This window comes from Callorhinus ursinus, unplaced genomic scaffold, assembly GCF_003265705.2.
Source record: "Callorhinus ursinus isolate GAN/ISIS: 27379988/994484 unplaced genomic scaffold, GSC_fseal_2.0 scaffold1, whole genome shotgun sequence".
Lineage (NCBI taxonomy): Eukaryota > Metazoa > Chordata > Mammalia > Carnivora > Otariidae > Callorhinus > Callorhinus ursinus.
The window spans coordinates 117,137,899-117,165,183 of NW_027397063.1; the positions used below are offsets into that span (position 1 = coordinate 117,137,899).

The 27,285-nt window shown below is 37.6% G+C and overlaps 1 protein-coding gene across 7 annotated transcripts in view; it reads right to left on the minus strand.

Moving 5' to 3' along the window:
* CEP63 (centrosomal protein 63) overlaps nt 1-27,285 on the minus strand; it is a 65,007-nt gene that overhangs the window by 26,831 nt on the left and 10,891 nt on the right. For all 7 annotated transcript variants that reach the window (XM_025881952.2, XM_073899778.1, XM_025881945.2 and 4 more), the window contains 3 exons: nt 19,126-19,221; nt 17,950-18,072; nt 13,675-13,788 (listed from right to left, as the gene is read on the minus strand). In XM_025881952.2, the coding sequence (XP_025737737.1) occupies nt 13,675-13,788; nt 17,950-18,072; nt 19,126-19,221 (333 nt within the window). The remainder of the gene's footprint in view (nt 1-13,674; nt 13,789-17,949; nt 18,073-19,125; nt 19,222-27,285) is intronic.

Genomic DNA, 27,285 nt, shown 5'->3' on the forward strand with positions numbered 1-27,285 from the left:
TTTTTATCTCTCCTTCTATTTTCAATGACAGCCTAGCTGGATATATTCTTGGCTGCATATTTTTCTCGTTTAGTGCTCTGAGGATATCATGCCGGTCCTTTCTGGCCCGTCAGGTCTCTGTGGATAGGTGTGTTGCCAATCTAATATTTCTACCATTGTAGGTTACATATCTCTTCTCCCGAGCTGCTTTCAGGATTTTCTCTTTGTCTCTGAGACTCGTAAGTTTTACTATTAGATGTCGGGGTGTTGACCTATTATTATTGATTTTGAGAGGGGTTCTCTGTGCCTCCTGGATTTTGATGCCTGTTTCTTTCTTCACATTAGGGAAGTTCTCTGCTATCATTTGCTCCAATATACCTTCTGTCCCTCTCTCTCTTTCTTCTTCTTCTGGGATCCCAATTATTCTAATGTTGTTTTGTCTTATCGTATCACTTATCTCTCAAATTCTGCCCTCGTGATCCTGTAGTTGTTTATCTTGTTCTCAGCCTCTTTATTTTCCATCATTTGGTCTTCTATATCACTGATTCTCTCTTCTGCCTCATTTATCCTAGCAGTTAGTGCCCCCATTTTTGATTGCACCTCATCAATAGCCTTTTTGATTTCGACTTGGTTAGATTTTAGTTCTTTTATTTCTCCAGAAAGGGTTTCTCTAATAACTTCCACGCTTTTTTCAAGCCCAGCTAGTATCTTTAAAGTCATGATTCTGAACTCTAGGTCCGACATCGTACTAATGTCCGTATTGAGTAGGTCCCTGGCTGATGGTACTACCTCTTGTTCTTTTTGCTGAGGTGATTTTTTTCATCTTGTCATTTTGTCCAGAGGAGAATAGATGAATGAGAGAACAAAATGCTAACAGGTTAACAACGTCCCCAGCAAATATGCTCTATACAAATCAGAAAAGACCTGAAACCAGGGGAAAAGAAACAGAAAGAAAGAAAAAGAGGAAAAAAAAAAAAGATAAAAACAAAAACAGAACAACACAAAAAAAGCAGAATATGATCAAATATGATCAGGCTAGTGCATAGATCAGTGCCACACACTAGATTTTGGGCGTATTTTGGTCTGTTAGAAAAAAGTGCCTCTTAAAATTTTAAAGGAAGAAAGACATATATGTACAAAATAAGGGTTGATACAATGAAGGGATGGAAGATGACTGTAAAGATGAAAATTATAAAAGATTTTATAAAAGGAATTGATAAGTTGTTTGAAAAAAGAAAGAAGAAGATTTAAAAAAAAGAAAGAAAGAAAAAAGGGAGAGAATGTGATCAGGCAGGAGACTAGAACAAAGCCATACACTAGTGATTTAGGGTATATTTTGATCTGTTAGAAGAAATTGTATCTCAAAATTTTAAAGAGAGAACAACTTATATATATATATGCCAAAAATAAGGGTAACTACTATGAAGGGATAAAATATGACTCTAAAAATGAAAAATAAAAAATGTTTTTTTTTAAAAGGGATTGATAAGATGTTGGTTGAAAAAGGGAAAAAGAAAAATTTAAAAAAACAGTTAAAAAAATTAACTTTGATGAACTAATGAATCATGGTAAAAAAAAGCCACGAATTCTATGTGCAGTATTCCCCTAGCGCTAGAGTTCTCCCGTTCTCCTTGATCGGTAAACTTGGTCTTGGCTTGCTGGCTGTTCGTGCTGATCTTCTGGGGGAGGGGCCTATTGCCATGGTTTCCAAATGTCTTTGCCAGAGGCTGAATTGCCCCGCCCTTGTCGGTCTGGGCTAAGCAAGCTGCTCGGGTTTGCTCTCAGGAGCTTCTGTTCCCTGCAAGCTCTCGGTACAGCTTTGGAGGACCAGGGTGAAAATGGTGGCCTCCCAATCTCCACCCGGAGGAGCTGAGAACTCGGGGCCCCGCTCCTCAGTGCGCCCCCAGAGAAAAGCAGTCACTCCCGTCTCCCTGGTCTCCGGCCGCACTCCATGCTCACCCGGCCTGTGACCGAGCATTTCTATCTCTTGCACCCGACCCCGTGTCGAGTCTCCAAACCCAGCAGATCCCTGCAGTGCGTTCCCGGGCTGCTCCTCCCGGGGGAGGAAGGGGAGTCTCCCCGGCTCTGCCGCTTGTTGGGTCCCTGCTGGAGGAGCAGTGGCCCGACTGGGCCGTGGATCACAGTTTATGGCAACCCCGAGCTGAGAGCCCGCGACTCTGCTCCGTCTCTGCAGCCGGCTTCCCCGCTCCGATACCTGGGAGCTCTGCCGCACTCAGGCACCCCTGGTCTTTCTGTGACCCCAAGGGTCCTGAGACCACACTGTCCCGGGAGGATTCCACCCCCTGCTCAGCCACTGCAGCGACGTCCCTCAGCGGAGCCAACTTCCAAAAGGTCCGATTTTGTGCTCCGCGGCTCTATCACTTGCCAGAAGCGGCCTGCGGAGGCCCCCTCCCCCGCCATCTATCGCCCCGAATATCGCCTCGGATTCACTTCTCCGCATGTCCTACCTTCCAGTAAGTGGTCGCTTCTCTGTTCAGAGAGTTGTTGCTACTCTCCTCTTCGATCTCCTGTTGAGTTCGTAGGTGTTCAGAATGGTTTGATCCCTATCCAGCTGAATTCCTGAGACCAGACGAAATCTAGGTCTCCTACTCCTCCGCCATCTTGCTCCGCCCCCATACCTCTTTTACCTTTTAAATGTGACTGCTAGAAATTTTTTACATATAACTCTCATTTTATTTCTATTGAACAGAACTACACCAGAATATTTCAAGAATACTTCTTCCAAGACTAACAGAAACAATCCTATAAACTACTTATAAAGTAACAATTATTTCTCTTAAATATCTGGCATTAGATGTATCTTAAGGCTAATATATTTTTGAACCCCCCCTTTTCTTTTGCAATAACCACTGCCATTAATTTTTTGAACTCGAAACCAGAACTTCCTCTTATTTTTTCTTAGGTTTTAAAAAATTTATTTTTTAAAAGTTAGCATGCATAAGAGGAAACTGAAAAACACAAGAAGCAAAGAGCAAAGTCATCCATAATCACAAGCAGTTTACAGTTTGACTTTTAGGTCCCACGTGTGTATCTGCACAAGTAAGCATTTTAATGTAATTAAGATCATACAGTTATGTATCATGCTTTTTTACACACCATTAATATTTACCATTTCAAAATCCTCAAACTATGAGTATTTTGATAACCAAGAATACACTACACCAACTCCATCTGAAAGAAAAAAAATGTAATCCTGCCTTTCTTGGCGACAAAAATTCCATAAAAGACAAAAATGGCAACAGGCCTCTAGATAAAGATATTGGCAGAGTTACAATTATAATACTGCAGTCTCTTAATGTTCAATTAAAACTGAGACATAAAGTAAAAAGAGTACACAATGTATACTGCTTCTAAAAGAATTATCCAATTTATACTATTCAAATATTAGCAAGGAGGTATGTTTCCATTGAAACACTTAAAAGTATTACTATAATACTGCCAAAGAGACACACACACATTAACAGTTATCATTAAAATGTCGATATGAACACATCCGCATACATCTCTCCCTCTATACTTCCTCCTGCCTCTCTGCAGAACTTCCTCTTAACTATTCTGTTGGAATGGGTGGAATTATCTCAACAACACAACTCACAGCAGAGGTATTAAAAGTAAAGAAATAATTTAAAAGGCAATTTATGTCAGGGAGATGGGAATAAAAGCCGAGGTGGGCAACAGAAGTCTGAGAGTAGGGAAAGGGCTAGGGGTTGGGGTTGCGGTCAAATCCTTCTCTGGCTTTACAGTCCCTAATCCTGGCGCTTCAAGAGGATGGCTTTCCCAGATAGCAAGATTCCTGAGAACAATGTGATATGAAGCAACAAAGACTTTTTATTTTCCAAAGGATCCCAGAATGAAGCTACGACCCTGGCAGGATCCGTCTTTACCAACCTCCCCTTCAGTGTCAACTCCAAACGAGTCAGTGCGGGTCACAGCCTTACAACATTTCCACCAGGCAGCAGCCTGAAGAGCCCATTAAGACACTGGCTCCCAGTGACACCCTCTTAACACTGTCCTGTCTATGTCGCCATAAACCTGAAACAGCAGGTCTGAGCCAGTTCAATTAACTCTGATAATTCTACCAAGACAACAGATTAACACTTGAGTTAGGATCATCTTTTCTTCATACGTTGTAACATGGAAAGGATGCTTTAAAAATACTATGTTTATACTTATATATATATGTAATTGAAAAGTGGATTTAAAACTTGAATGATATATAGCTCATCTAAATATTTCAAAAGGAAAACATACATATTTAATGCAACCTCTATTTTTCTCACGTCACATTTATCAGCTAAATATTTTATACTCTGTGCTGGCTTAATATTTTAATTTTTTTAATGTTTTAATGTTCTCTAAGAATTCCCTTAATATCTCCTTTCAACACTTGTATACGAGCAAGGGGGAAAGTAGCAGGTGATTCCTTGCCTTCTAAACAGAAATAACCTTATGTTTTAGTGACTAAACCAATCCTTTTCTATGCATATATAACCATCATTCTATCATTGCATCTAATAATGTCACATTGTTTAACAACTGTACTTTTTAATATAATACATTTTAATATTTGATAGAACATCACCCTAACTCTTTTAGAAAATGCTGCTTAGTACCATTCATTCATTCTTTCATAAAAATTTTAGAATCGCTCTGTCAAGTTCTCAAAATCTAACAGTCAATAAATTATGTGGATAACCATTCAGGAAAAAAACACGTTTAGCCTATCAAATACCATATAATAATAATTTTCAGATCAAATATATAAAAAAGAAATTATAAAGCAGAAAAAATCTTGGCTTAGGTAAAGCTTTATAGTATGATATCAAAGATAGAAACCCTACAGAAAAAATTAAGAGAATTAAGCAATTCTAAATAATTGTTTATAAAACAATTGTATTTCCATTAAAACTATTAGGCAAAAATTAATTAAGAGAATTAAGTAATTCTAAATAATTGTTTATAAAACAATTGTGTTTCCATTAAAACTATTAGGCAAAAATTAAGGTAAACTAGGAAACACCTAGAATTGCAACAAAACAGCAAAGGGTTAATAATATAGTTAATGTAGGAAGAGCTATTTCAAAAGTAAAATATAAATATCCTAGAAAAAAAGTGAGCAAAAGACACAATTTATAAAAAATGGAAATGTCTGCAAGTAGATGAAAAAAATGACACAACCTAATTCATAATTAAAGAAATGCACATTAAAACAAATAATTATAACCATATTTTTCACCTATCAGATCAACAAAGACAAGCCTAAAAGTAGGGGAAATTAAAAAAAATAATAGTGCCCAATATTGGCAAAGTGTGAGGAAATGGACAATCCCAAATACTGCTGGTGAAAGTCTGGATCAACGTAACTTTGGAGAGTACTTTGCAATATATATTAAAATCTTTAAGAATGTTCAACTACACTGGTACAGCAATTTCACTTCTAGGGCCATTTCCTAAGAATATAAATGGACACATACTCCTAGATGTTTATATAAAGACATTCACCCAAGCACTATTTGCAAGAGTAAAAAAGTAAAAAACTAAATGTTCTATAATAAGGGATTCAATACATAAATTATGGTACATTTATGGACTGGACTTCTATGCAATCATTATGACTACACATTGGTTGATTTGTCATATTTAAAAAGGAAAATTTTAATCATGAAACTCAAATAAAATATTGTATTATAAAGTGCTTAGTGCATCTAAATAATAAGAAAATATTAAATGGCATAAAGAGAGAAATTGACAGTAATATATTTAATAGTAGTGGACTTGAACACCCTATTTACATCAATGAATAGATCATCCAGACAGAAAATCAATAAGGAAACACTGGCCTTAAATGACACATTAGACCAGATGGATTTAACAGATATAAACAAAACATGTCATCCAAAAACTGCAAAATACACACTCTTCTCAAGTGCACATGGAACATTCTTTGCGACAGATCACGTTAGGCCACAAAACAAACCACAATAAATTCAGCAAGACTGAAATCATATCAAGCATCTTTTCTGACCACAATAATATGAAAAGAGAAATTGATTACAAGAAGAAAACTGGAAAAAACACAAACACATGGAGACTAAACAACATGTTACAAACAACTAAGAGGTCAACAAAAAAAATCAAAAAGGAAAAAAATACCCTGAGACAAATGAAAATGGAAACACAATGCCACAAAAGTAGTTCTAAGAGGGAAGCTCATAAAGATAGAGGCCTACATCAAGGGCGCCTGGGTGGCTCAGTTGGTTGGGCGACTGCCTTCGGCTCAGGTCATGATCCTGGAGTCCCGGGATCAAGTCCCGCATCGGGCTCCCTGCTCAGCAGGGGGTCTGCTTCTCTCTCTGACCCTCCCCCCTCTCATGTGCACGCTCTCTCTCTCTCTCATTCTCTCTGTCTCAAATAAATAAATAAAATCTTTAAAAAAAAAAAAAAAAAGATAGAGGCCTACATCAAGAAACAAGAAAAATCTCAAATGAACAATCTAACTTTACACGTAAAGGAAATACGAAAAGAAGAACAAAGCCTAAAGTTAGTAGAAGGAAGAGATAATAAATAAATAAATAAATAAATAAATAAATAAATAAATAAAACAGAGACTTAAAAAATAGAAAAAAATTAAAAAATGAAACTAAAAACTGGTCCTTTTGAAAGGATGAAGAAAACTGATAAATCTCTAGCCAGATAGATAAGGAAAAAAAGAGAGAAGAAACAAGAGAAGTTACAACTGACACCACAGAAATACAAAGGATCATAAAAGGCTACCACAAATAATTATATGCCAACAAACTGGAAAACCTTTAATGGATAAATTCCTAGAAACACAGGTTTCCAAGATTAAATCACACAGAAATAGAAAATCTGAATCAACCAATAACAAGTAATGAAACTGAATCAGTAATTTTAAAACTCCCAAAATACAAAATACAAAAATACAAAAATTTTAAAACTCCCAAAATACAAAGTAATGAAACTGAATCAGTAATTTTAAAACTCCCAAAATACAAAAGACAGCTTTACAGGTGAATTCTATAAAACATTTAAAGAAGAGTTAGTACCGGGGCGCCTGGGTGGCTCAGTCAGTTAAGCATCTGACTTTGGCTCAGGTCGTGATCCTGGGGTCCTGGGATCAAGCCCCAAGTCAGGCTCTGCACACAGCAGGGAGTCTGCTTGTCCCTCTCCATCTCCCTCTGCCCTTCTCCCCACTCATGCTCTCCCTCAAATAAATAAAATCTTTAAAAAATGGGAGGAAGGTGCCTGGTTAGCTCACTCGGTTAAGCATCTGCCTTCAGCTCAGGTCACAATCCCAGAGTCCTGGGATCAAGCCCCATGTCGGGCTTCCTGCTCAGCGGAGACTGCTTCTCCCTCTCCCTCTGCCTGCCACTCTGCCTACTTGTGCTCTCTATCTCTCTGTCAAATAAATAAATAAAATCTTAAAAAAAAAAAGTTAGTACCTATCCTTCTCAAATTATTCTAAAATACACAAGAGTAAGGAAAGCTTCCAAACTCATGAGGCCAGCATTACCCCAATATCAAAACCAAAGACACCACAAAAAAGAAAATTATAAGCTAATATCCCTGATGAACACAGATGTGAAAAATCCTCAAAAGAATATTAGCAAACTGAATTCAACAATACATTAAAAGGATCATGATCAAGTAGGATTTATTCCAGGAATATAAGCATGGTTCAACACCTGCAAATCAATCAATGTGATACACCGCAAAATGAAAGATAAAAATCATATGATCGGGCGCCTGGGTGGCTCAGTTGGTTAAGCGACTGCCTTCGGCTCAGGTCATGATCCTGGAGTCCCGGGATCGAGTCCCACATCGGGCTCCCTGCTCAGCAGGGAGTCTGCTTCTCCCTCTGACCCTCTCCCCTCTCATGCTCTCTCTCTATCTCATTCTCTCTCTCAAATAAATAAATAAATAAATAAATCTTTAAAAAAAAAAAAATCATATGATCATCTCCATACTTGCAGAAAAAGCATCTGACAATTCATCATCCATTATGATAAAAACTCTTAACAAAGTGGATATAGAGGGAATATACTTCAACATAATAAAGGCCACAAATGACAAATCCACAGCTAACTTCATACTCAACAAGCTGATAGCTTTTCCTCAAGATCAGGAATAAGACAAGGATGCCCACGCTCACCAGTTTTATTCAACAAGTATTGGAAGTCCTGGCCACAGCAATTAGGCAATAAAAAGAAAGAAAAGGGTATCAATATTGGAAAGGAAAAAGTAAAACCATCAAAATTTGCAGATGGCATACCATATAGAAAGCCCTAAGACTACAGAAAAAACTGTTAGAACTAATAAATGAATTCAGTAAAGCAGCAGGATACAAAATTAACATACTAACATATTAGTGTATTTCTGTACACTAATAATGAGCTATCAGAAAATTGCAATTACAAAATAATTGCAATTACATTTACATCAAAAAGAATAAAACACCTAGGAATAAATTTAACCAAGGAGGTGAAAGATTTGTCCACTGAAAACCATAAGATATTGACGAAAGAAATTGAAGACAACACAAATAAATAGATATTCCATGCTTATGAACTGGAAGAATTAATAGTTAAAATGCCTATACTACCCAAAGCAATCTACAAATTCAGTGCAATCCCCATCAAAATATCAGTGGCATTTTCCATAGAACTATAACAAAGAATCCTAATGTTTGAATGGAAGTACAAAAGATCCCAAGTTGCCAAAGCAATACTGAGAAGGAACAAAGCTGGAGGTATCGTGCCCCCTAATTTCAAACTATACCACAGAGCAGGCGCCTGGGTGGCTCAGTTGGTTAAGCAACTGCCTTCGGCTCAGGTCATGATCCTGGAGTCCCGGGATCGAGTCCCACATCGGGCTCCCTGCTCAGCGGGGAGTCTGCTTCTCCCTCTGACCCTCTTCCCTCTCATGCTCTCTCTCATTCTCTCTCTCTCAAATAAATAAATAAAATCTTAAAAAAAAAAAACTATACCACAAAGCTATAGTAATTAACACAGTGTGGTACTGGTATGAAAACAGACACATGTATTAATGGACTAGAATGGAGACCAGAAATAAGCCCACACTTATATCATCAATTAATCTATAACAAAGAGACAAAAATAAACAATGGGGAAAAAGAGTCTCTTCAATAAATGATGGGAAAACTAGACAGCTACATGCAAAAGAGTATTAGGTCACTACCTTACACTATATACAAAATTCAAAATGGATTGATGATTTGAACATAAGAACTGAAACCATAAGACTCCTAGAAGAAAACACAGGCAGTAAGCTCTTTGACATCAGTCATAGCAGTATTTTTTTGGACCAGTATCCTGTGGGAAGGGCAACAAAAGTTAAAATAAACAAACAGAATTATATCAAACTGAAAAGGTTTTGCATGATAAAAGAAACTGTAAACAAAACAAAAAGGCAATCTACTGAATGGGAAAAGATTCCTGCAAGTCATACATCTGATAAGGGGTTAAAATCCAAAACATATAAAGAATGTACACAAATTAATATTAAAAAAACCAAACCTGATTTAAAAATGGGCAGAAGACATGAACATTTTTCCAAAGACATACAGATGGCCAATGGACACATGAAAAGATGCTCAGCATCACTCATCATCAGGGAGATGCAAATCAGAACCACAATGACATACCACCTCATACCAGTCAAAATGGCCAGTATCAAAAAGACAAAATAGCAAAAGTATTGGTGAGGATGTGGAGAAAAGGGAGATCTTATACAATGTTGGTGGGATTGTAAATTGGTGCAGCCACTATAGAAAACAGTCTGGAGGCTCCTCAAAAAATTAAAAATAGAACTATCATATGATGCAGTAATCCCACTTCTGGGTATTTATCTGAAGAAAACAAAAATACCAACTCAAAGAGATATCCACACCCCTGTGTTCACTGCCTCATTGCTTAAAATAGCCAAAATATAGAAACAACCCAAGTGTCCATTAATAGATAAATGGATAAAGAAGATGTGTGTATGGGTGCCAGTGTGTGTTTGTATTCGATTATAATGGACTATTACCCTGTCATAAAAAAAAGAATGAAATCTTGCCACTTGTGACAACATGGATGGACCTAGAAGGCATTATACTTAGTGAAATAGGTCAGACAGAGAAAGACAAATACTGTATGACTTCACCTATATGTGGAATCTAGAAACCGAACATATTCCCCCCCAAACACACGAGTGTTTTTCTAGTAAATGTACATGACTACAATGTACACTACATAGAAGCATAGAAAAAGTTGGAAGAAATTTACACCAAAATGTTAATCATGATAGATCTCTAAACTATGGAATTATGGGTGATTTTATTTAATTCCTGTCTCACTGACATTTTCTCATTTTTCTAAAATGAACATGTATTCTATAACTTTAATAGCTGATGAAAAGAACTTGAACAAACAAGGACTCAAAGACTGAGAATTTATTGTGAAGTCCACTTGCAGATGTTAAAAAATACATAAGAAAAAAGTTGCTATCAAGTTTTTAAAAACTGGGGGAAGTGTGGATGTTGATCCCCATTTATCCAATTTCCCAGATTTTCTCCCTTGACTGTTCAGTGGTGACTCACAGATCACCAAAATATAACATGTCAACCTTGACTGGATTCCAATTTGAACATTCAACTGTACAAAGACATAATTTCAGAACAACTGGGGAAGTCTGAACAGACTGAATATTAAATTATGTTAATAAATTATTTATTCTGTTACAATTTTTTGAAGTCCTTATCTGTTGGGAAACATGACAATTTCTGTGATTTGCTTTGTAATATTCCAGCCAAAGGTAAAAAGTGGGGAAGGATGAAACAAGACTGGCAAAATGAGTTTGTTTGGTACAGTCTTTAGCTTTGCAAGTAGAACAAGTTCTAGAGCTCGGTTACGCAACAACATGCACAGAGTTAACATTAATATACTCTTTAAAATGGTTAAGATGGTAAATTTTAATGTGTTTTCTACCACAATAAAAAAAAAAAAAAGCCCTAGCAAAATGATGGTAACTATTAATGCTGGGTAACAGCTATCCAGAAATTTATTTAAAAGTTAGTTTTTTTAAATGATGATCATACAGCACTGCCACATACTGAATCACAGAAAGATTTAGTTTTGTTTAGTTTGCTTAGGGGGAAAGAGAAATATAGTATCAGTAATATTTTTTGAATTAAGCAGGGAGAGTAGTTTTAAACAAACTATCAGGAGAACAATTCAAATACCCTTAGTAGGGAAAACAAATGTTGGCTTTTTAAAGGCTTCTTATTCTGGCCTAGCTGAATTATGGTAAACAAAAATCTCACTTTTACTAGCAATGAAGTTTAATTATGCAAAGTAATCACAATAGTAATTTGAAAAAAGGATTTGCATCAATAATAAGCACACTCCACAGATGAGTAATTGAAAACTAAAAAGTAGGACTTGATTTTCTTTTTTCCCCAATCTGAAGGCTACAATTAGAGTATAACAATATCTTATAGCTATTTATGTTTGCACAGTGCTTTAGCATTCAGATGAAAAAACTGTGGTCTAGACATCCAGGATTTTATTGGCCCACTCTGACTGCATAGCTTGCTGCAGCCTAGTAAATAATTTTCTTCCCTGAGGTCACTGTGGGCCCCCCTGCAATCCTGAGTGGAGTCACTCACAGCAGAGCCATTCACGGTACTTTACCTCCTGAAATTTCAGGAGAATGATTACAAGCCAAAACATTACTGAGAGTTAAAGCAGCAAATAATACAGATTGGTTGTTTTTTTTTTTTTAATTTTTAGAGCTTCCCTTCAGCTCTTTCAACTTATCGAGTAATTCCCTCATTCTAGAAAACTGAGATAACTACTAACCTTGACAGATTATCATGATATTAAACAGACAACATAGAACCACATATTCTAGATAACTGAAATCTGGAAGAAGCACTGAGACTGTGTCTAGCACAGAATAGATGGTCACAAATATTTATTCCCCTGTGTTCATTTCCTTTTATGTTCTTGGTTTTTAATGGAAAAAGCAAACATAGTATGTTCTAAGAAGAAATATCCCTAAATTAGATATTTTTTGGTTCTGCTTAAGTCACTAGTTCTTCATTTAAAAAAAGATTTTTTTTTAATTTTATTATGTTATGTTAGTCACCATACAATACATCATTAGTTTTTGATGTAGTGATCCACGATTCATTGTTTTCGTATAACACCCAGTGCTCCATGCAGTACGTGCCCTCCTTAATACCCATCACTGGGCTAACCCATCACCACACCCCCCGCCCCTCTAAAACCCTCAGATTGTTTTTCAGAGTCCACAGTCTCTCTTGGTTCATCTCTCACTCAGATTTCCGCCCCCCCTTCCTCTTGCCCTTCCTTCTCCTAATGTCCTCCATGCTATTCCTTATGTGCCACAAATAAGTGAAACCATATGATAATTGACTTTCTCTGCTTGACTTATTTCACTTAGCATAATCTCCTCCAGTCCCATCCATGTTGATGTACAAGTTGGGTATTCATCCTTTCTCATGGCTGAGTAATATTCCATTGTATATATGGACCACATCTTCTTTATCCATTCATCTGTTGAAGGGCATCTCGGCTCTTTCCACAGTTTGGCTATTGTGGACATTGCTGCTATGAACATTGGGGTGCATATGGCCCTTCTTTTCACTACATCTGTGTCTTTGGGGTAAATACCCAGGAGTGCAATTGCTGGGTCATAGGGTAGCTCTATTTTTAATTTTCTGAGGCACCTCCACACTGTTTTCCAAAGTGGCTGTACCAACTTGCATTCCCACCAACAGTGTAAGAGGGTTCCCCTTTCTCCACAACCTCTCCAACATTTGTTGTTTCTTTCCCTGTCCATTTTTGCCATTCTAACTGGTGTAAGGTGGTATCTCAATGTGGTTTTGATTTGAATTTCCCTGATGGCTGATGATGATGAACATTTTTTCATGTGTCTGTTAGCCATTTGAATGTCTTCTTCGAGAAGTGTCTGTTATGTCTTATGCCCATTTTTTGAATTATTTGTTTTTTGGGTATTGAGTTTGAGAAGTTCTTTATAGATCTTGGATACCAGCCCTTTATCCGTAGTGTCATTTGCAAATATCTTCTCCCATTCTTTAACTAGAGTTCTAAAAAGTGTTTCTGTTACCACAAAGATACTGCTTTTAGTCAGTACGCTTATCAATGCAATGTGAATCTCTTGGTAGCTGTAGGCCAACAGGTAGCCGGGCTGAAGCTCCCTGGCTGAGGCATCTCGGCCAAGGTACCCCAGTTACTAGAAATGGAGCAAGACACAGAAGTGGAGCCAAGGCAAAAGCCAGAAACAGCCAGACTAGTAAGCCAGAGACCCAAAGAAATGGAAAGGGAGACAAAGAAAGAACCGAGGTAGAAAGAGAGAGAAGGGGAGGGACAGAAGGGCAGAAAAAGGGAAAACCAAGACCAGGAGAGTGACATGAGTGTGAGGGTGGAGTGAGCAAGACAGAGGGGGCAAGAGAGAGCATGAGAGAGGAGCGAGCAAGCAAAAGAGCATGTGGCACGAAGACATGTGTGGACGGACATGAGTGAGCAAACGGGGACGACATTAAGCTAGTGCCAATGCCATCAAGACTTCTCCACCTCTCATTATTTTAAAATGGCTTAAACCAACCTGAATTATCTCTGATTGTTCAGCCAAAGCCTTCCTCTGTGCCTCCAGAGAAGACACCTGTTGCTGATAAATCAAGCGTTGCTTCTCCCAGTCCAGTGATTTCTGACGAAATTCCTGAAGAGGCAATTAAGGTACTTAACTTGTAAGTGCTTACCCTTGCAGTCCCTGCTTCCCAGATTCACTTTTAATTTTTTCCCCTCCTCCCTGGGTACACACGCACCTTTCTCCCCAGCAGGAGCCCCATTACTCACTTAGCTGACAGAATTGTAGAGCAATACTAAATTCCTGACATACTGTGCCTCTGGATATCTGTCTTCCTAAATTTAACACACTAATAGTGAAGAGTATGAAACACAGATGCTAAACCCTAGGTTCGTGATTATTTTCATAGATTTGCTGCCACCTAAAGGTTGTTATCATTGTTAGTGATTTTTCAGAAAACTGATCTTAAGAGAACTAAAATCTCAAAATATGATTATGGGGAGATCCCACTATCCAAATTCTTGATATCCAAACCCAGAAATTGAACAGATCAAATAAATTTTCAGATGAGTCCTTGGGTAGCCCAATTCTTACTTCTAGTATCTGAAATTCAAGAATGAAATAGATTCAGATAATATAATACCCTTTGATATCCAAATTTTTACTATCTCAACAGAAGAACTGCAAAGACTTGAATTACAAGGAGATATCTGTACTAAATTCTAACAGATATTTGTAACCCAAAGCCAAACAGTCAAAATTAATGATGGATCACTTCCAGTTGATAAGAAAATGAGCCCAATATTTATGACAATGGGGCAAATCAAAGGGATTTCTATCGCAGTCCTCCAGGACCCTCAACTCCAGCAGTCTCAAACTAGTTTGGGATAATCACTGTTAATCAGCTTTCTGAAAGTCACTCACTCATTCATTCTCCAAAAATGCCAGGAACTGTTCTAAGTGGTAAGGCTACCATAGTTAACAAAACAAAAAGTCAAGCCCAACTCAATGGGCAATAGGCAACACATTCATTGTATAATACATTAGATGATCATACCTGTTTTGGAGAAAATGGAGCATGGAGTGCACAGAGATGGGGGTTGCAATTTTAAAAAGGGGTGGCATTTAAGTAAACTCCCAAGGAAATGGGGATGAAATTATACTATTCTGGGAAGGAAAAGGGAAGTACAAAGGCTTGAAGTGGAAGCATCCTGGTACATTTAAGGGTAAGCAAGGAGGCTGGTGTGGCTCAAATGGAGTAAAGGGAAAAGCAGGTAAAGAAAGGTCAGTTAACAAGGAGTGAGACTATGTAGGTCATCAGGATAACTTTGGCTTTTAAGAGAAGGTACTGGAAGGTTTTTGTAAAGGAGAGAACATGCTTTGACTTACAAGAGAATCATTCCAGCTGCTGTGTGGAGAAAAGAGAAGTCGAGGGTCACGCTAAGGCTTTCAGCTTGAAAAGTTGAGGAATGGGGTTGCCATTAAACAGGAATGGTGTTGGGAGATGGGGAAGAGGAAACCAGGAAGTTTATTTTGGACATGTCAAGTTTGACACGGGTTTAGACATCAAGGTGGAGCTGTGAAACAGCTGAAACAGGCAGTTGGAAATTATTGTATAGCAAAAAGGACAAATCAAGACTGGATATATGAATGTGGGAATTATCGACATATATACAGTGCTAAAAACTATGAGACTGAATGATATCACTAAGGGAGTGAGCATAGATACAAAAAAAGAAGAGGTCCAATGATACAACCCCCAGGGTACTCCAATGTTAAAAGGTTGGGGAGCAAAAGAGATTGAGAAGGAATAGCTAACAAGGTAGGAGAAAGCCCAGGAAAGCGTGGTTGTTCTCTAAGTCATCTCTAAGTCAAATCAAGAAAGTGTTTTAAGGTGGAACTCATTGGTGACCTACATGTAAATAGCTTCCAGAGAGTGACGGGGCAAAACCCTTATTGAGTGGATGCAAGAAAATGGACAAAAAGGAACTGGAGACAGGTACAGATGCCTAAAGCAGTTTAGTTATAAAATGAAGGGAAAAAAATGGGGCAGCATCCAGAGGAAGAGAAAGGTCAAGAGAGGATATTTAAGAGGGAAGAAATCTGGATGGTGGTGGAAAACATCCAGTAGGGAGGAAGGGAGGAAGCAAAAAAGAGAAGAATGGCTGGAGCCATGTCTTGGGTAGGGGCTGGGGAGAGTATGGACAGTTCCACCAGCAGGAAGGCAGAGTATATGGACAGAGATGCACATAGTTGGGCAGACCCAGTGTTGGAAGTCTGTGAAAATTCTCTTCTTTATTGCTTCCATTTTCTCAATGAAATGGAAAGCAAGATCATCACCCAATGGTGAGAATGTGGGGGAAAGAGTTGAAAGTTTGAGAAAAGAGAAAGTATAAAACAGTCATTATGGAAAGTAGCAAAGTGAGGGGAAATGTAGTATGATTCTAGGAAGCATGAGGAACTCTTTGAGGTAAGTGACCATGAATTTAAAATGAGGCCAATCAGCATGACTATGTTTTTCTCCAGCCATGTTCTGTTAAACATGGCAAGTAGAGAGCGGGCAGAAAGCTGGATTTAACTAGAGTTATGGTTTTGCCAAGCAAATATGATGAAGGAAGAAAGGGACACAAGAGTTGAAGGGGAATGTAAGGAATGTAACCATGGAATTTAAGCTGTGTAAGGACTGATGCGTGAGGACATGAGGTAGCTCTCCAGCAGTGAAAAGGTGTCAGAATTCAACCACTTGGGGATGGGGTCAAGTGATTATTGACAGTCAAGAGATTATTGAGACTAAAGGGAATGAGCTAAAAAGAGAAGGATGGTAGTTAAAGAATGAGATGATTAAAAATGTGATTCCAGGAAGGTTGTAAGTTTGGTAATGACGACACCCAAGGAATGGCAGTGGGAATGGGTAGATGAGACAAGGAGGAGATCAAGATGTCCATGGAGGAAAGAACACCTAGGAATTCAAAGAGCAGGGTTTATAAGCATCATCCCTGTGGATACTGAAATCCTCAAGAATTATGACAAGTGTAACACTGGAGAGAGTGACAATGCCCTGGGAGCTGAAACCTCTGGGCCAGGAAGTAACTCGGGGATCAGAAGATGGCTACTTTGGTTGTATGTATACTGGTTGGGGGTACAGGCTGATGACATGAAAATCAAAGATGAGGTTTTGAGGTAGAAATAAAAGAGAATGATAATGAGCGGTAAGAGGAAGATGCAGGGTTTGGGAGAAAAAAGCACAGATGTCACAGAAGATGGCTGGAGAGAAAGCAGTAGCATAGCCCTCCGAGTCTAAGCTCTTCAGATGGATCAAAACAGTAAGATGTAAAAGAACATTAAATACAGAAATTACAATGCTAAGTTGTAATAATGGCATTTTTGTGGGTGAAAGGTCGCCCTGACAAATTGTAAGCAATCATAGAGAGATGTTGAACGATGTTTCTCAAATTGCAATCAGCCAGGGGAAGTGGATAAAATGCATATTCCTAGGTCCCATTGTCATACTACTGGAGCAGAATCTCTGACAGCCTAAAGAGGACCCTGGGGAGTCTTAGGTACCCTGGAGAACCAATGGCATGGACAGAGGAGGGCAGTGGCAGATGCAAGGGAAAAGAGTGACAGCCCTGCACTGTTGCTTCATCCACCTTGGGCAGTGTTAACTCGCCACCTCCGGTAAGTCGTGTGGAAATCAACATACACAATAACCAGAGTTACTCAGCCTTAATAAAAACAAAGTCAGCAAAGAGGGGAGTAAATGGCTTATTACATCTGAATGGGAACTGAGGCTAAACAACCTGAGATGCCCAGTACTCTGTACAAAAAGCCATGTACTTTCAACATTTACTAAGCCCCAACCCTGTTAGGTGATAAATAAGATGAGAACACTGCCCAGGGAGGACTGCTGGGAACTGGTGGTCAGTATTTCTCAATATTGGCATTCTGGGTACAATAATTCTCCCTGTGTGGAATGGTCCTGGGCATGTTTAGTGTCCCCGGTTCCTGTCCCCTCAACACCAGTTTCACTCCCAGTCATTTGAACAACCAAAGCAATGTCTCCATTACATTTCCAAATGCCCTCAAAGGGTGGTACTGCCCTACTGAGAACTACTGAGAACTAGTAACCCCATCAACCCCAGGCGACCAGGTGATGACAGGATGTACCTCTGAAATAGCTCCAGGGCAGTCCTGGAGATGGCAGAAAATCGATTTCAGAACTAGTACTACTAGAAACAGCACCTTCCTGCAGTAAGGTTGACAACCACTAGGAAGAAATTATTATGAACATACCTCTATTTTTCCAGTTAACCGCTCAATTTCAGAGCGATCTTCCTTGTGATTTTTGGCATTTCCTCTGAAGTCCCTTACATGCTTTTTCTGTAGTTTTTCATAGCTTCTCTTCAGTCTGCCTAACTGTAGACACAGTTATTTCTAGACTTAAAATTTAAGAATTTGTAAACAGTGGTGGTGGAACATATTGGTATCATGAAAGCAAGAGCAGTGCTGAACAGTACTATTGAAAATAGACTGAGCGTGTTAGATTTGCAAATTAAAACAATTCAAACCTGTATATAAAAAATAAACACTAGGAGAGAAAGACATTGTACTGAACAAAAAAAACTGAGGGAAAGATACTCTTTAAACAAAACTTTAATTTTTATTACAGTGGCCTTGCACGTAAGGATCCCATAAACTAACCCATGATAAAAGCAGCAAATAAAAACTCCTCTCCTCTGTGGTTCTTGAGCCATTCTCCTGTGGAACACTGATATTCAATAAGCAGGAGAGGAGTATTTTGGAACAAAGTAAAAAAAAAAAAGCATTTTTTTTTCCCAATCTGAAGAATAATATTGAGTTGCTAGAATTCTTACTTTTCTTATTTGTCCCAAAATGCTTCTGAATATATTGGATTCTCCATTATTTAAAATCTAGTAACTGATTTAACTCAAAATTAAAATATTTAATATAGGTTCCTGGTATCAATATTTCATAGTATTATACAAAAACAGCTTTATTTCTTTCAGGTACTCAACTGAGAAACACATTTTAGAATCCCTGCTTGGATAGTACCAAATATATAATTCAACAAGTCTCTTCTGCCTGAATTTAAAGAACAGAGAAATAGATTTCTACCCCTGTAACTCCCATGGATTATATACTTCCCACTTTGGGCGCCTGGGTGGCTCAGTTGGTTAAGCGACTGCCTTCGGCTCAGGTCATGATCCTGGAGTCCCAGGATCGAGTCCCACATCGGGCTCCCTGCTCGGCGGGGAGTCTGCTTCTCCCTCTGACCCTCTTCCCTCTTGTGCTATCTCTCATTCTCTCTCTCAAATAAATAAATAAAATCTTTAAAAAAAAAAAAATTTATATACTTCCCACTTTATCAAGTAGAAATGGGCACATTAACAAAATTCTAATGGTTAAAGAGACAGAATTATACAACACATAACAGAATTAAAATCTCACTTCTTCATGTAGTTTCTTTAACTCCTGCTTATAGTCCATGGCCATCTCTTGTTTGACTTTTTCATGTTCTTCTACCTGTTGATGCAACATTACAACCTAGAAGCAAAAAGATGGCAGTATTTTTCATTATTGGCATTGAAACAATATCTCTGAAACATAAAAATAGGAAATAACCTTTGTACCTTTCCATAAAAACAAGTTCTGAACCGTATATCGTAATACCCCACACTTCTTAGGAAGTCAAACATCTAATTATTTAATAACCTTTCTAAAATTTCTAGGTTTAGATGAAAACTTGCTCTGTTGGATTTATTCTCCCCAACATTTTTTATTAAAAAAACTCATAAAAAAATTAAGATATACAACATTATAACAACCTTGGAAACTAAGATATTGAACAAAAAAATCAGTGAGGCTTCAAGAAAAAAATTATAGAAATTAAAGTACAGAATAGTAATGTCAGATGGAAAGACAGCAAGAGACTTGAAACTGCTTAACCATTTACCTCACTTCAGAGAAATCAGTTCCACCAACCAGAATAAGGACGTTATCCTAACCCATTTTTCAATGGTTTGATACCAGCCACAGCTGGTTCATGACCAGCCCTCACCTCCATCAATATCCATTAGTCATTCTCTACGTCTCTCCATAACTGGTTAGAATTTCATCTATTAATAAGTGAGGAGGGAGAGGGAGAATGGGGAACACTAGGTAATAATCACAATACAGAATGGCAATTTCAAAAACAAAACAAATGAGAAACAGGTCTTAAAACTTCTCATCATTCACCTACATGTGGAATCTAAAAAACAAAACAAACAAAACAAAACAGAAACAGATTCATAAACACAGAGAACTGGTAGTTGCCAGAAGTGAGGAAGGCAGGGGGATGGGCAAAATAGATGAAGGGAATTAAGAGCTACAAACTTTCAATTATAAAATAAATAACTCTCAAGGATAAAAAGTACAACATGGAGAACATAGTCAATAATACTATAATAACTTTCTATAGTGACAGATGGTAACTATACTTACGGTGAGCATTTTGTAATGTATATAAATAACAAATCACTATGTTGTATACCTGAAACTAATGTAATATTGTATGTATTAATTTAAAATAAAATAAAAACTATCAATCACCAAATACCTTAGCGCTCATATTCTAATAAGTAATATCAATAAAGGAGAAAATAGAGGCATCTAAATCTTTGGGGCAATAGAAGTTCTGATCTCACACACAAAAGTTTTGTAAGTACACACGGTGACAGATGGTAACTAGACTTACTGTGGTGATCACTTCACAATAAATACAAAAGCTGAGTCATTACATTGTACACCTGAAACTAATATATGTTTTACTTCAATTAAAAAACAACAACAACCAAACAAAACAGAAGTGGCGCCTGGGTGGCTCAGTCATTAAGCATCTGCCTTCGGCTCAGGTCATCCCAGGGTCCTGGGATCTAGCCCCGCACCGGGCTCCCTACTCAGCGGGAAGACTGCTTCTCCCTCTCGCACTCCGCTTGCTTATGTTCCCTCTCTCACTGTGTTTCTGTCAAATACATAAATAAAATCTTTTAAAAAAAGAAAAAAGACTTCTAAAAAATTTCTTATAAGAACAATTCAATTTTGCTGTATCTTTATAAACACCAAATAATTGAGTTTAATTATTTTTACCCAACTGGACAATTTTCATCTTTTAATTAGGCCATTGTATACAATTACACTTAATAGACCTACAAGGTGCCCCCCATTATCTGAAAGTAGTGTTCCTATGAAACCTTTTGCAAGTCAAAATGGCTACAGCAAAGAAGCAACGATCGTTTCATAAAAGTAAAAATCTTCTTCATATTTCTTTCAGCTAGCAAAAACAAGTACCGATAAGTCTTTCGTAAAAGCAAAGTGGTGTAAGGCGACCTTTCAGACAGCAGGAGAAACCTCCATCTGGATTTAAATGTCTCATCTTATTAAGTGCAATGTGTACTTAATAAGCTATATGAGCCATTTTTCTCACTTTTCTTGCCTTCTTTGGAAATGATAACTTCTTATCATTTCATTTTTCTCCTGGATTGTAAAATATATACTCCACTAATATATCAATGATACTTTTAACAGTTCTCTCGAGATTAAAACATGGGTTTGCAACTTAACAAATGTAATGTTAATTAGTCATTTTACCCACTCCCAGGCAACCCAAGGACTACAGAAATACTTTAATTCCATTTATCCCCCAGCCAGACTTAAATGCCATTATAATTCTACATATGTTAAGCTGAAAGGCTACTGTTGTTATATACAGTCAACATTCACTTAGATTTACCCAAGTATTTACTGTTGCCTTTCATTTCTTCCTTTATCTCTTGACTTTCCATTTGAGATCATTTTCCTTCTGCCTGAAGAATATTTAGTATTTCCTTGGTGTGGGTCTGTCAATAACAAATTCTCTGAATTTTTACTGATCTGAAAATGTCTTTATTTTATCTTTACTCTGGGTATAGATTTTTGGTTTGGCAGGGGGGGAAAAGTCATTTCTTTGTAAGGATCATTCTATTGTCTTCTGGCTTTCACTGTTTTAGCAGACAAGTCAGCTATTTGGAGCTGTTTGTAGATATGTCTTTTTTTCTTGTTAATCTTTTTTTTCCTTGATTGTTTTTCAGACTTCCTCTTTGTTTTTAGCTTTCAACCTAGGTAAATACTTCTTTTTATTTATCTTGCTTGAGATTCTCAGACTCCTTAAATACATAGCCTTCTTCACTTTTGGCAAAATCTTAAGTTAATTTATCTTCAAATATTGCTTCTGCCCATTCGCACCTTTTTCTCCTTCAAGGTTTTTCAAAAACACTCATATTAAACCTTCTCACTGCAATTTCTTTCTCTTATCTTTCCCCTGGATTTTCCATCATTTGTCCGTGTTTTATTCTAAACATTTTCTTCTGACCTATTTTCAAGTTCATTAATTATATTTTAATCTTTAAGGCCTTAATTTCAGTTACTTTACTTTTCAATATTATAATTTCCATTCATTTCACTTTTTTTATGGTTTTCCACTCTTTCTTTAAGCGCTCAATCTTATCTTTTATCCCCTTGACCACAGTGAACATAGCTATTGCAAAGTCAGAGCATGGTAATGCCAGTATCTAGATTTGCCATGGGTCTGTTTCTATCTTCTGTTGCTTCTGCCTTTTTGCATTTTTGTTGTTTGTCCTTCTGTGTCAGGGGTTACTTTCTGAGTGGGTATCAAGCATTGTATTTGCAAAATTATTTGAAGAAATAATTTAAGCCCCAGAATGGTGTTTTTTCCCTCCCTTTGGAGAAAACTTAAGCTTGCTTTTTCCAGGTTCCTGGAAGCCTTAGTACTTTGGAGATGCCTAGGGACAGTGGCACTTTAAGATCACCTTATGCTGATTTCAGAAATTCAAATGTCTGTGGCTGAGTGGCAATTTCAAGAGGGCCTGTTCTATATCCAGCCCATCCTTCCTCATAGGGTGCTGCCTTTCAAGGTCCCAATCCAAAGTAAGGAGGGGTTCAGAGCCGCCTGGGACACCAAATCTTTTATTCTCTTAGCACTCTGAAGTTATCAAAAACCCCATTTAGCCTCTATCCTCTGAGCTACCTTCTCTAGTTTCAGCTAATAACTGCCCCAAGCCCCGGGCTCCTCCCTCAATCTCTAGCCAGCAGAGATCCTGGCCTGGTAAATTCTTCACTAGCTTGTTTAACACTCTACTTCAAGTCGACTTTTTTTTTTTAATTTAGCTTACCTAGTTGGTCTCAGTGGGTGGGCTGGTCCAAAATAACTAGTCTGTCCTTACCAGATGTTAAAGTCCGAAAGATTCATATTTAACTAAAAACATACCGAGTAAAATTTACTTTGCAAGCAGAATTCTACAGCCAATCAAACTTTCAATCAGATGTAAAAAGAGAATAATGATATTTTATATATATAAGATCTCAAAAGTATGTTCTATCAAAAATGGAGAAATAAATAAAGATGACAGAATACAAAGAGACAAAAAGGAGAAAAGCAAAGAAAACTCCAGAATAATAGTGAAGGGAATTGCCAAAATGACAGCTATTCAGCTAACCTAGAGAATAGTTTATCCTTATTTGAGAATGGCAAGCTCCACAAAAGAGAAAAAATAAAAGAAGGAGAAGAAATGGATAGATTACCTGATATATCTGAAGATACAGAGAAGACTTACACTTGTGTCAGAGAGTTTGGGAAGAATCAGTGGTAGGTACATTTTTAAAAAGCAAATGAGGGCGCCTGGGTGGCTCAGTTGGTTAAGCAACTGCCTTTGGCTCAGGTCCTGATCCTGGAGTCTCAGGATGGAGTCCCGCCTCAGGCTCCCTACTCAGCAGGGAGTCTGCTTCTCCCTCTGACCCTCCCCCCCTCATGCTCTCTCTTTCTTTCATTAAATAAAATCTTTAAAAAAAAAAAGCAAATGAAAATGAGATAATTATTAATTCCCAAGAAAACAAAAAATTGTATAAGTAAGTTTATCATTATACTATCTGACTCAATGTGAATAATATTTACCATCTTAATGATATAAATACTAAATACTGATCTAACCAAAAATTAAGACCTATAATCCTGACAGGATAAGGGGATGGAAATTGTATGTAAAAGAGCAAAACTCTTATCTCTCATAGTAGCAAGTCATTAGATAAATAACTAAAACTGAAAATTAAGAAAAATCAGTATTGAATGCCACTTAGAAACATGGGGAAAATACCAAAAGAAAGAATTAAAGGCATTAAAATGACCGCTTCAGAGAAGCCAGAATCCCAGCTTCGGAGGGGTGGGCAGGTGATTACTATTTTTTCTTACCAGCCTTAGAGAATCATTTTTCTTTTTACTTACTACACATGGCAAGCATAAATATTAAATGTAAAGATAAGATTGCTTATTTTTATTTCTGTACCAAGGTCCGGTTCATAATGGGCACTCACCAATACTGAAATTTCTTAAGGAAAAAAAGGAGAAAAAAAGAGGTTAAATGCTGAGAGTGAAGAATGGCATTGGGCAGAGAAATGGGAGCCAAGGTTTGAAACTGTATGGGTGATAGAAGAAAGAGCTGAAATAACAGATCGTTTGAGACACAATTGAATTTTCAAAGAGCTTTCTTAAATAGTAACTCACTCTTCATAACAACCCTGGGACATAGACATTATATCCCAATTTTACACATGATGAAACAGGCTCAGAGAAGTTAGACTATTTGTCCAAGGCCAGTCAGCAGAAAAGAAGCAGAGCCAGGACTCCAAATTCCTTACTCATTTCATCAGGTCAACCTGCTCTGCATGGCATTACAAGTTAACACCAGCAGAAATGGCCATTAAAACCAACCCAAGCCCAACAATGTAATCAGAAAACACTAAAAGCATTCAATTACAAAATGAATTGTTTATGCTAGTACTCCTGCAAGCATGATCGGCACACAGGCTGGAGCTGGTTTATGCTGGTACTCCTGCAAGCATGATCAGCACACAGGCTGGAGCTACAGCAATCTAGCACAATATAAGGAGCTTGAGGCAGAATGTGAAGCAATGACCTCACCAAACACACTGTTCCGTGCAGCTGGCATTTTTTATGTAGCAAAACTTTCTAGGATGCAATATACTGATTTACATTCTGCTGAAAGCTTTCCATCTCACCACGGACTGTCATTTGAGTGGCACTGGTTCATACCATAGAGCTGCTTCTAGGCCTGTAACTTTCAAACAAATAAGAATGACAAAAACTGAAAGCTCTATTTTCTAACTCTTATATCAAAGTAGATTATGAACATGTTAACACCAACACAATTTCACAGAAGAACTCTGTGGGATAGATTCCCATTACTAGTGTTTGGTAAAAGCACTTTACTTCTAGAAACTTAATCAACTTTCAGCAACCCAATCAATGAAGCAGTAAATTGACCAGACAGCTACAATTCTAAATTTCTTTTATGTCCCCAGGCCAAAATTGTAATCTTCACATCCTTACCATGGAACCTATCCATTCAATCCCTTTAATTTCTTTGTAAGGTATTAAGTAATGGCAGTAATGACCTTGACATCAAAACTAAGTTACAGGAATAAGTTTAAACAGTCCCAGAGTGACTAAATAGTCTCATAATCGCACATATGGGAATTTCTTTAATGGGTTTCTAACAAAATAAACAACTTAGATATCTATATATACATACAGTGTTTTTCTTAAGCTAGGAAACCACAATCACTTTAACTTACTAAACAAAACTACTTTTGTTCTGCCCCAGGAAAAATAAAGGGTAGCTACAGTAGCTTACCAGACAAGGAACACTGACCCTCCCTAAATTACAATGTTTAAAAAATCCAATATTATCATTCCATGTACTTTTTTACCACCTTCTACATCTGAGCATGAGGTATAATTTTAAAATACATTCTTTTTTTTTTAAGATTTTATTTATTCATTTGAGACAGAGATACATAGAGTGAGAGCATGAGCAGGGGGAGAGGCAGAAGCAGGCTCCTTGCTGAGCCAGGAGCCCGATGTAGGGCTCGATCTCAGGACCCTGGGATCATGACCTGAGCCAAAGGCAGATGCTTAACTATCTGAGCCACCCAGGTGCCCCTTAAAATAGATTCTTAAAGGTCTACTCAAATTTTAAAATAAATTCCACTTTAGCAAATGGCATTCACAGAAAACTGAATTTGACATGGCCAATTTTACTCTGTACTGCTTTGACCCAAAGTACAATTGGCCAGCCACTGAGAGATTCCCTTGACAAGCATAAACACTTTCTATCAAGCCTAATTCTTTCCTTGTTACATGAAACATTTCTAAAATGACACTCTTGCTAAGTGTCATCAAAAGAATCACAATGTCAGTGTGTATATTCACAGAAGTGTTCCCGAGTAAGCTAAGTAACGGCACTAATATGTGGTGATCCTACTGGTAGGAAAGTCCAGCAGAGTGGGGCTTGGCACCAGGGCTTCCCTACAACTTTTCCAGTCCTCACTTGGACATTCACACCAGACATTTAGAAGCAATTCTTGGGCTTAGCAGTGCTTTCTGCTTCCCTTCCAATATTCCATGTTCTTCTTTTCACTGTACCAGCTAAACTGTGAGAAATCAATCAGCATATTAGTCAGTTTTTCCCCCAAATCACCAATAACTAGTGGTGGTGGGATTGCAAGTAATTTTTATTTTTCTCTTTTCTTTCTTTTCCCCTAATTTTCAACAAGGGCAAATAAAAAATTTTTAAAGGGTTTTCTGAATTTTGTTTTTAAATAGAACCCAAAGAGGCAAATTAGTGAATTTTGGGCTTAACTTTTTTACCCTAGCCATGCAATGAGGCCCCCAAAAACAACGTACACTAAACTCAGTCAATGTTAATACAGGCATGTAATAGGATGACAGCTAGACAAAGTTCGTGTGACACCCTTTACATTTTCTTAAAGAAGTTATGTATTGTATGTGACGAAGGTAATATGATCCTTGAAGTAAATATTAATATTCATTTATAATGAATATATATATGAATATATATAAAACATTCATAATGTTTTCACAACGGATTCTTCTCCTAAAAGAAACCACGAGAATTAAAAGATAATGCAGAAACTAACTTGACACACAAATGCTTCCTTCAACAAATATTTAAGAAACATACTTAGAAATGCAAACTGTGTAGCCACTCTGGAAAACAGTATGGAGGTTCCTCAAAAAGTTAAAAATAAAGCTACTCAGGGGTGCTGGGTGGCTCAGTTGGTTAAGCAACTGCCTTCGGCTCAGGTCATGATCCTGGAGTCCTGGGATCGAGTCCCACATCGGGCTCCCTGCTCAGCGGGGAGTCTGCTTCTCCCTCTGACCTTCTTCCCTCTCATGTTCTCTCTCTACCATTCTATCTCTCTCTCAATAAATAAATAAAAAAAAATCTTAAAAAATAATAAAAATAAAGCTACCCTATGACCCAGCAAATGCACTAGTAGCTATTTATCCAAAGGATACAAACATAGTGATTCAAAGGGGCACATGCACTCCAACATTTAGAGCAGCAACGTCCACAAGAGCCAAAATATGGAAAGAGCCCAGATGTCCACTGACAGATGAATGGATAAAGAAGATGTGTGTACACAAACACACACACACACACACACACACACACACACACACACACACACACA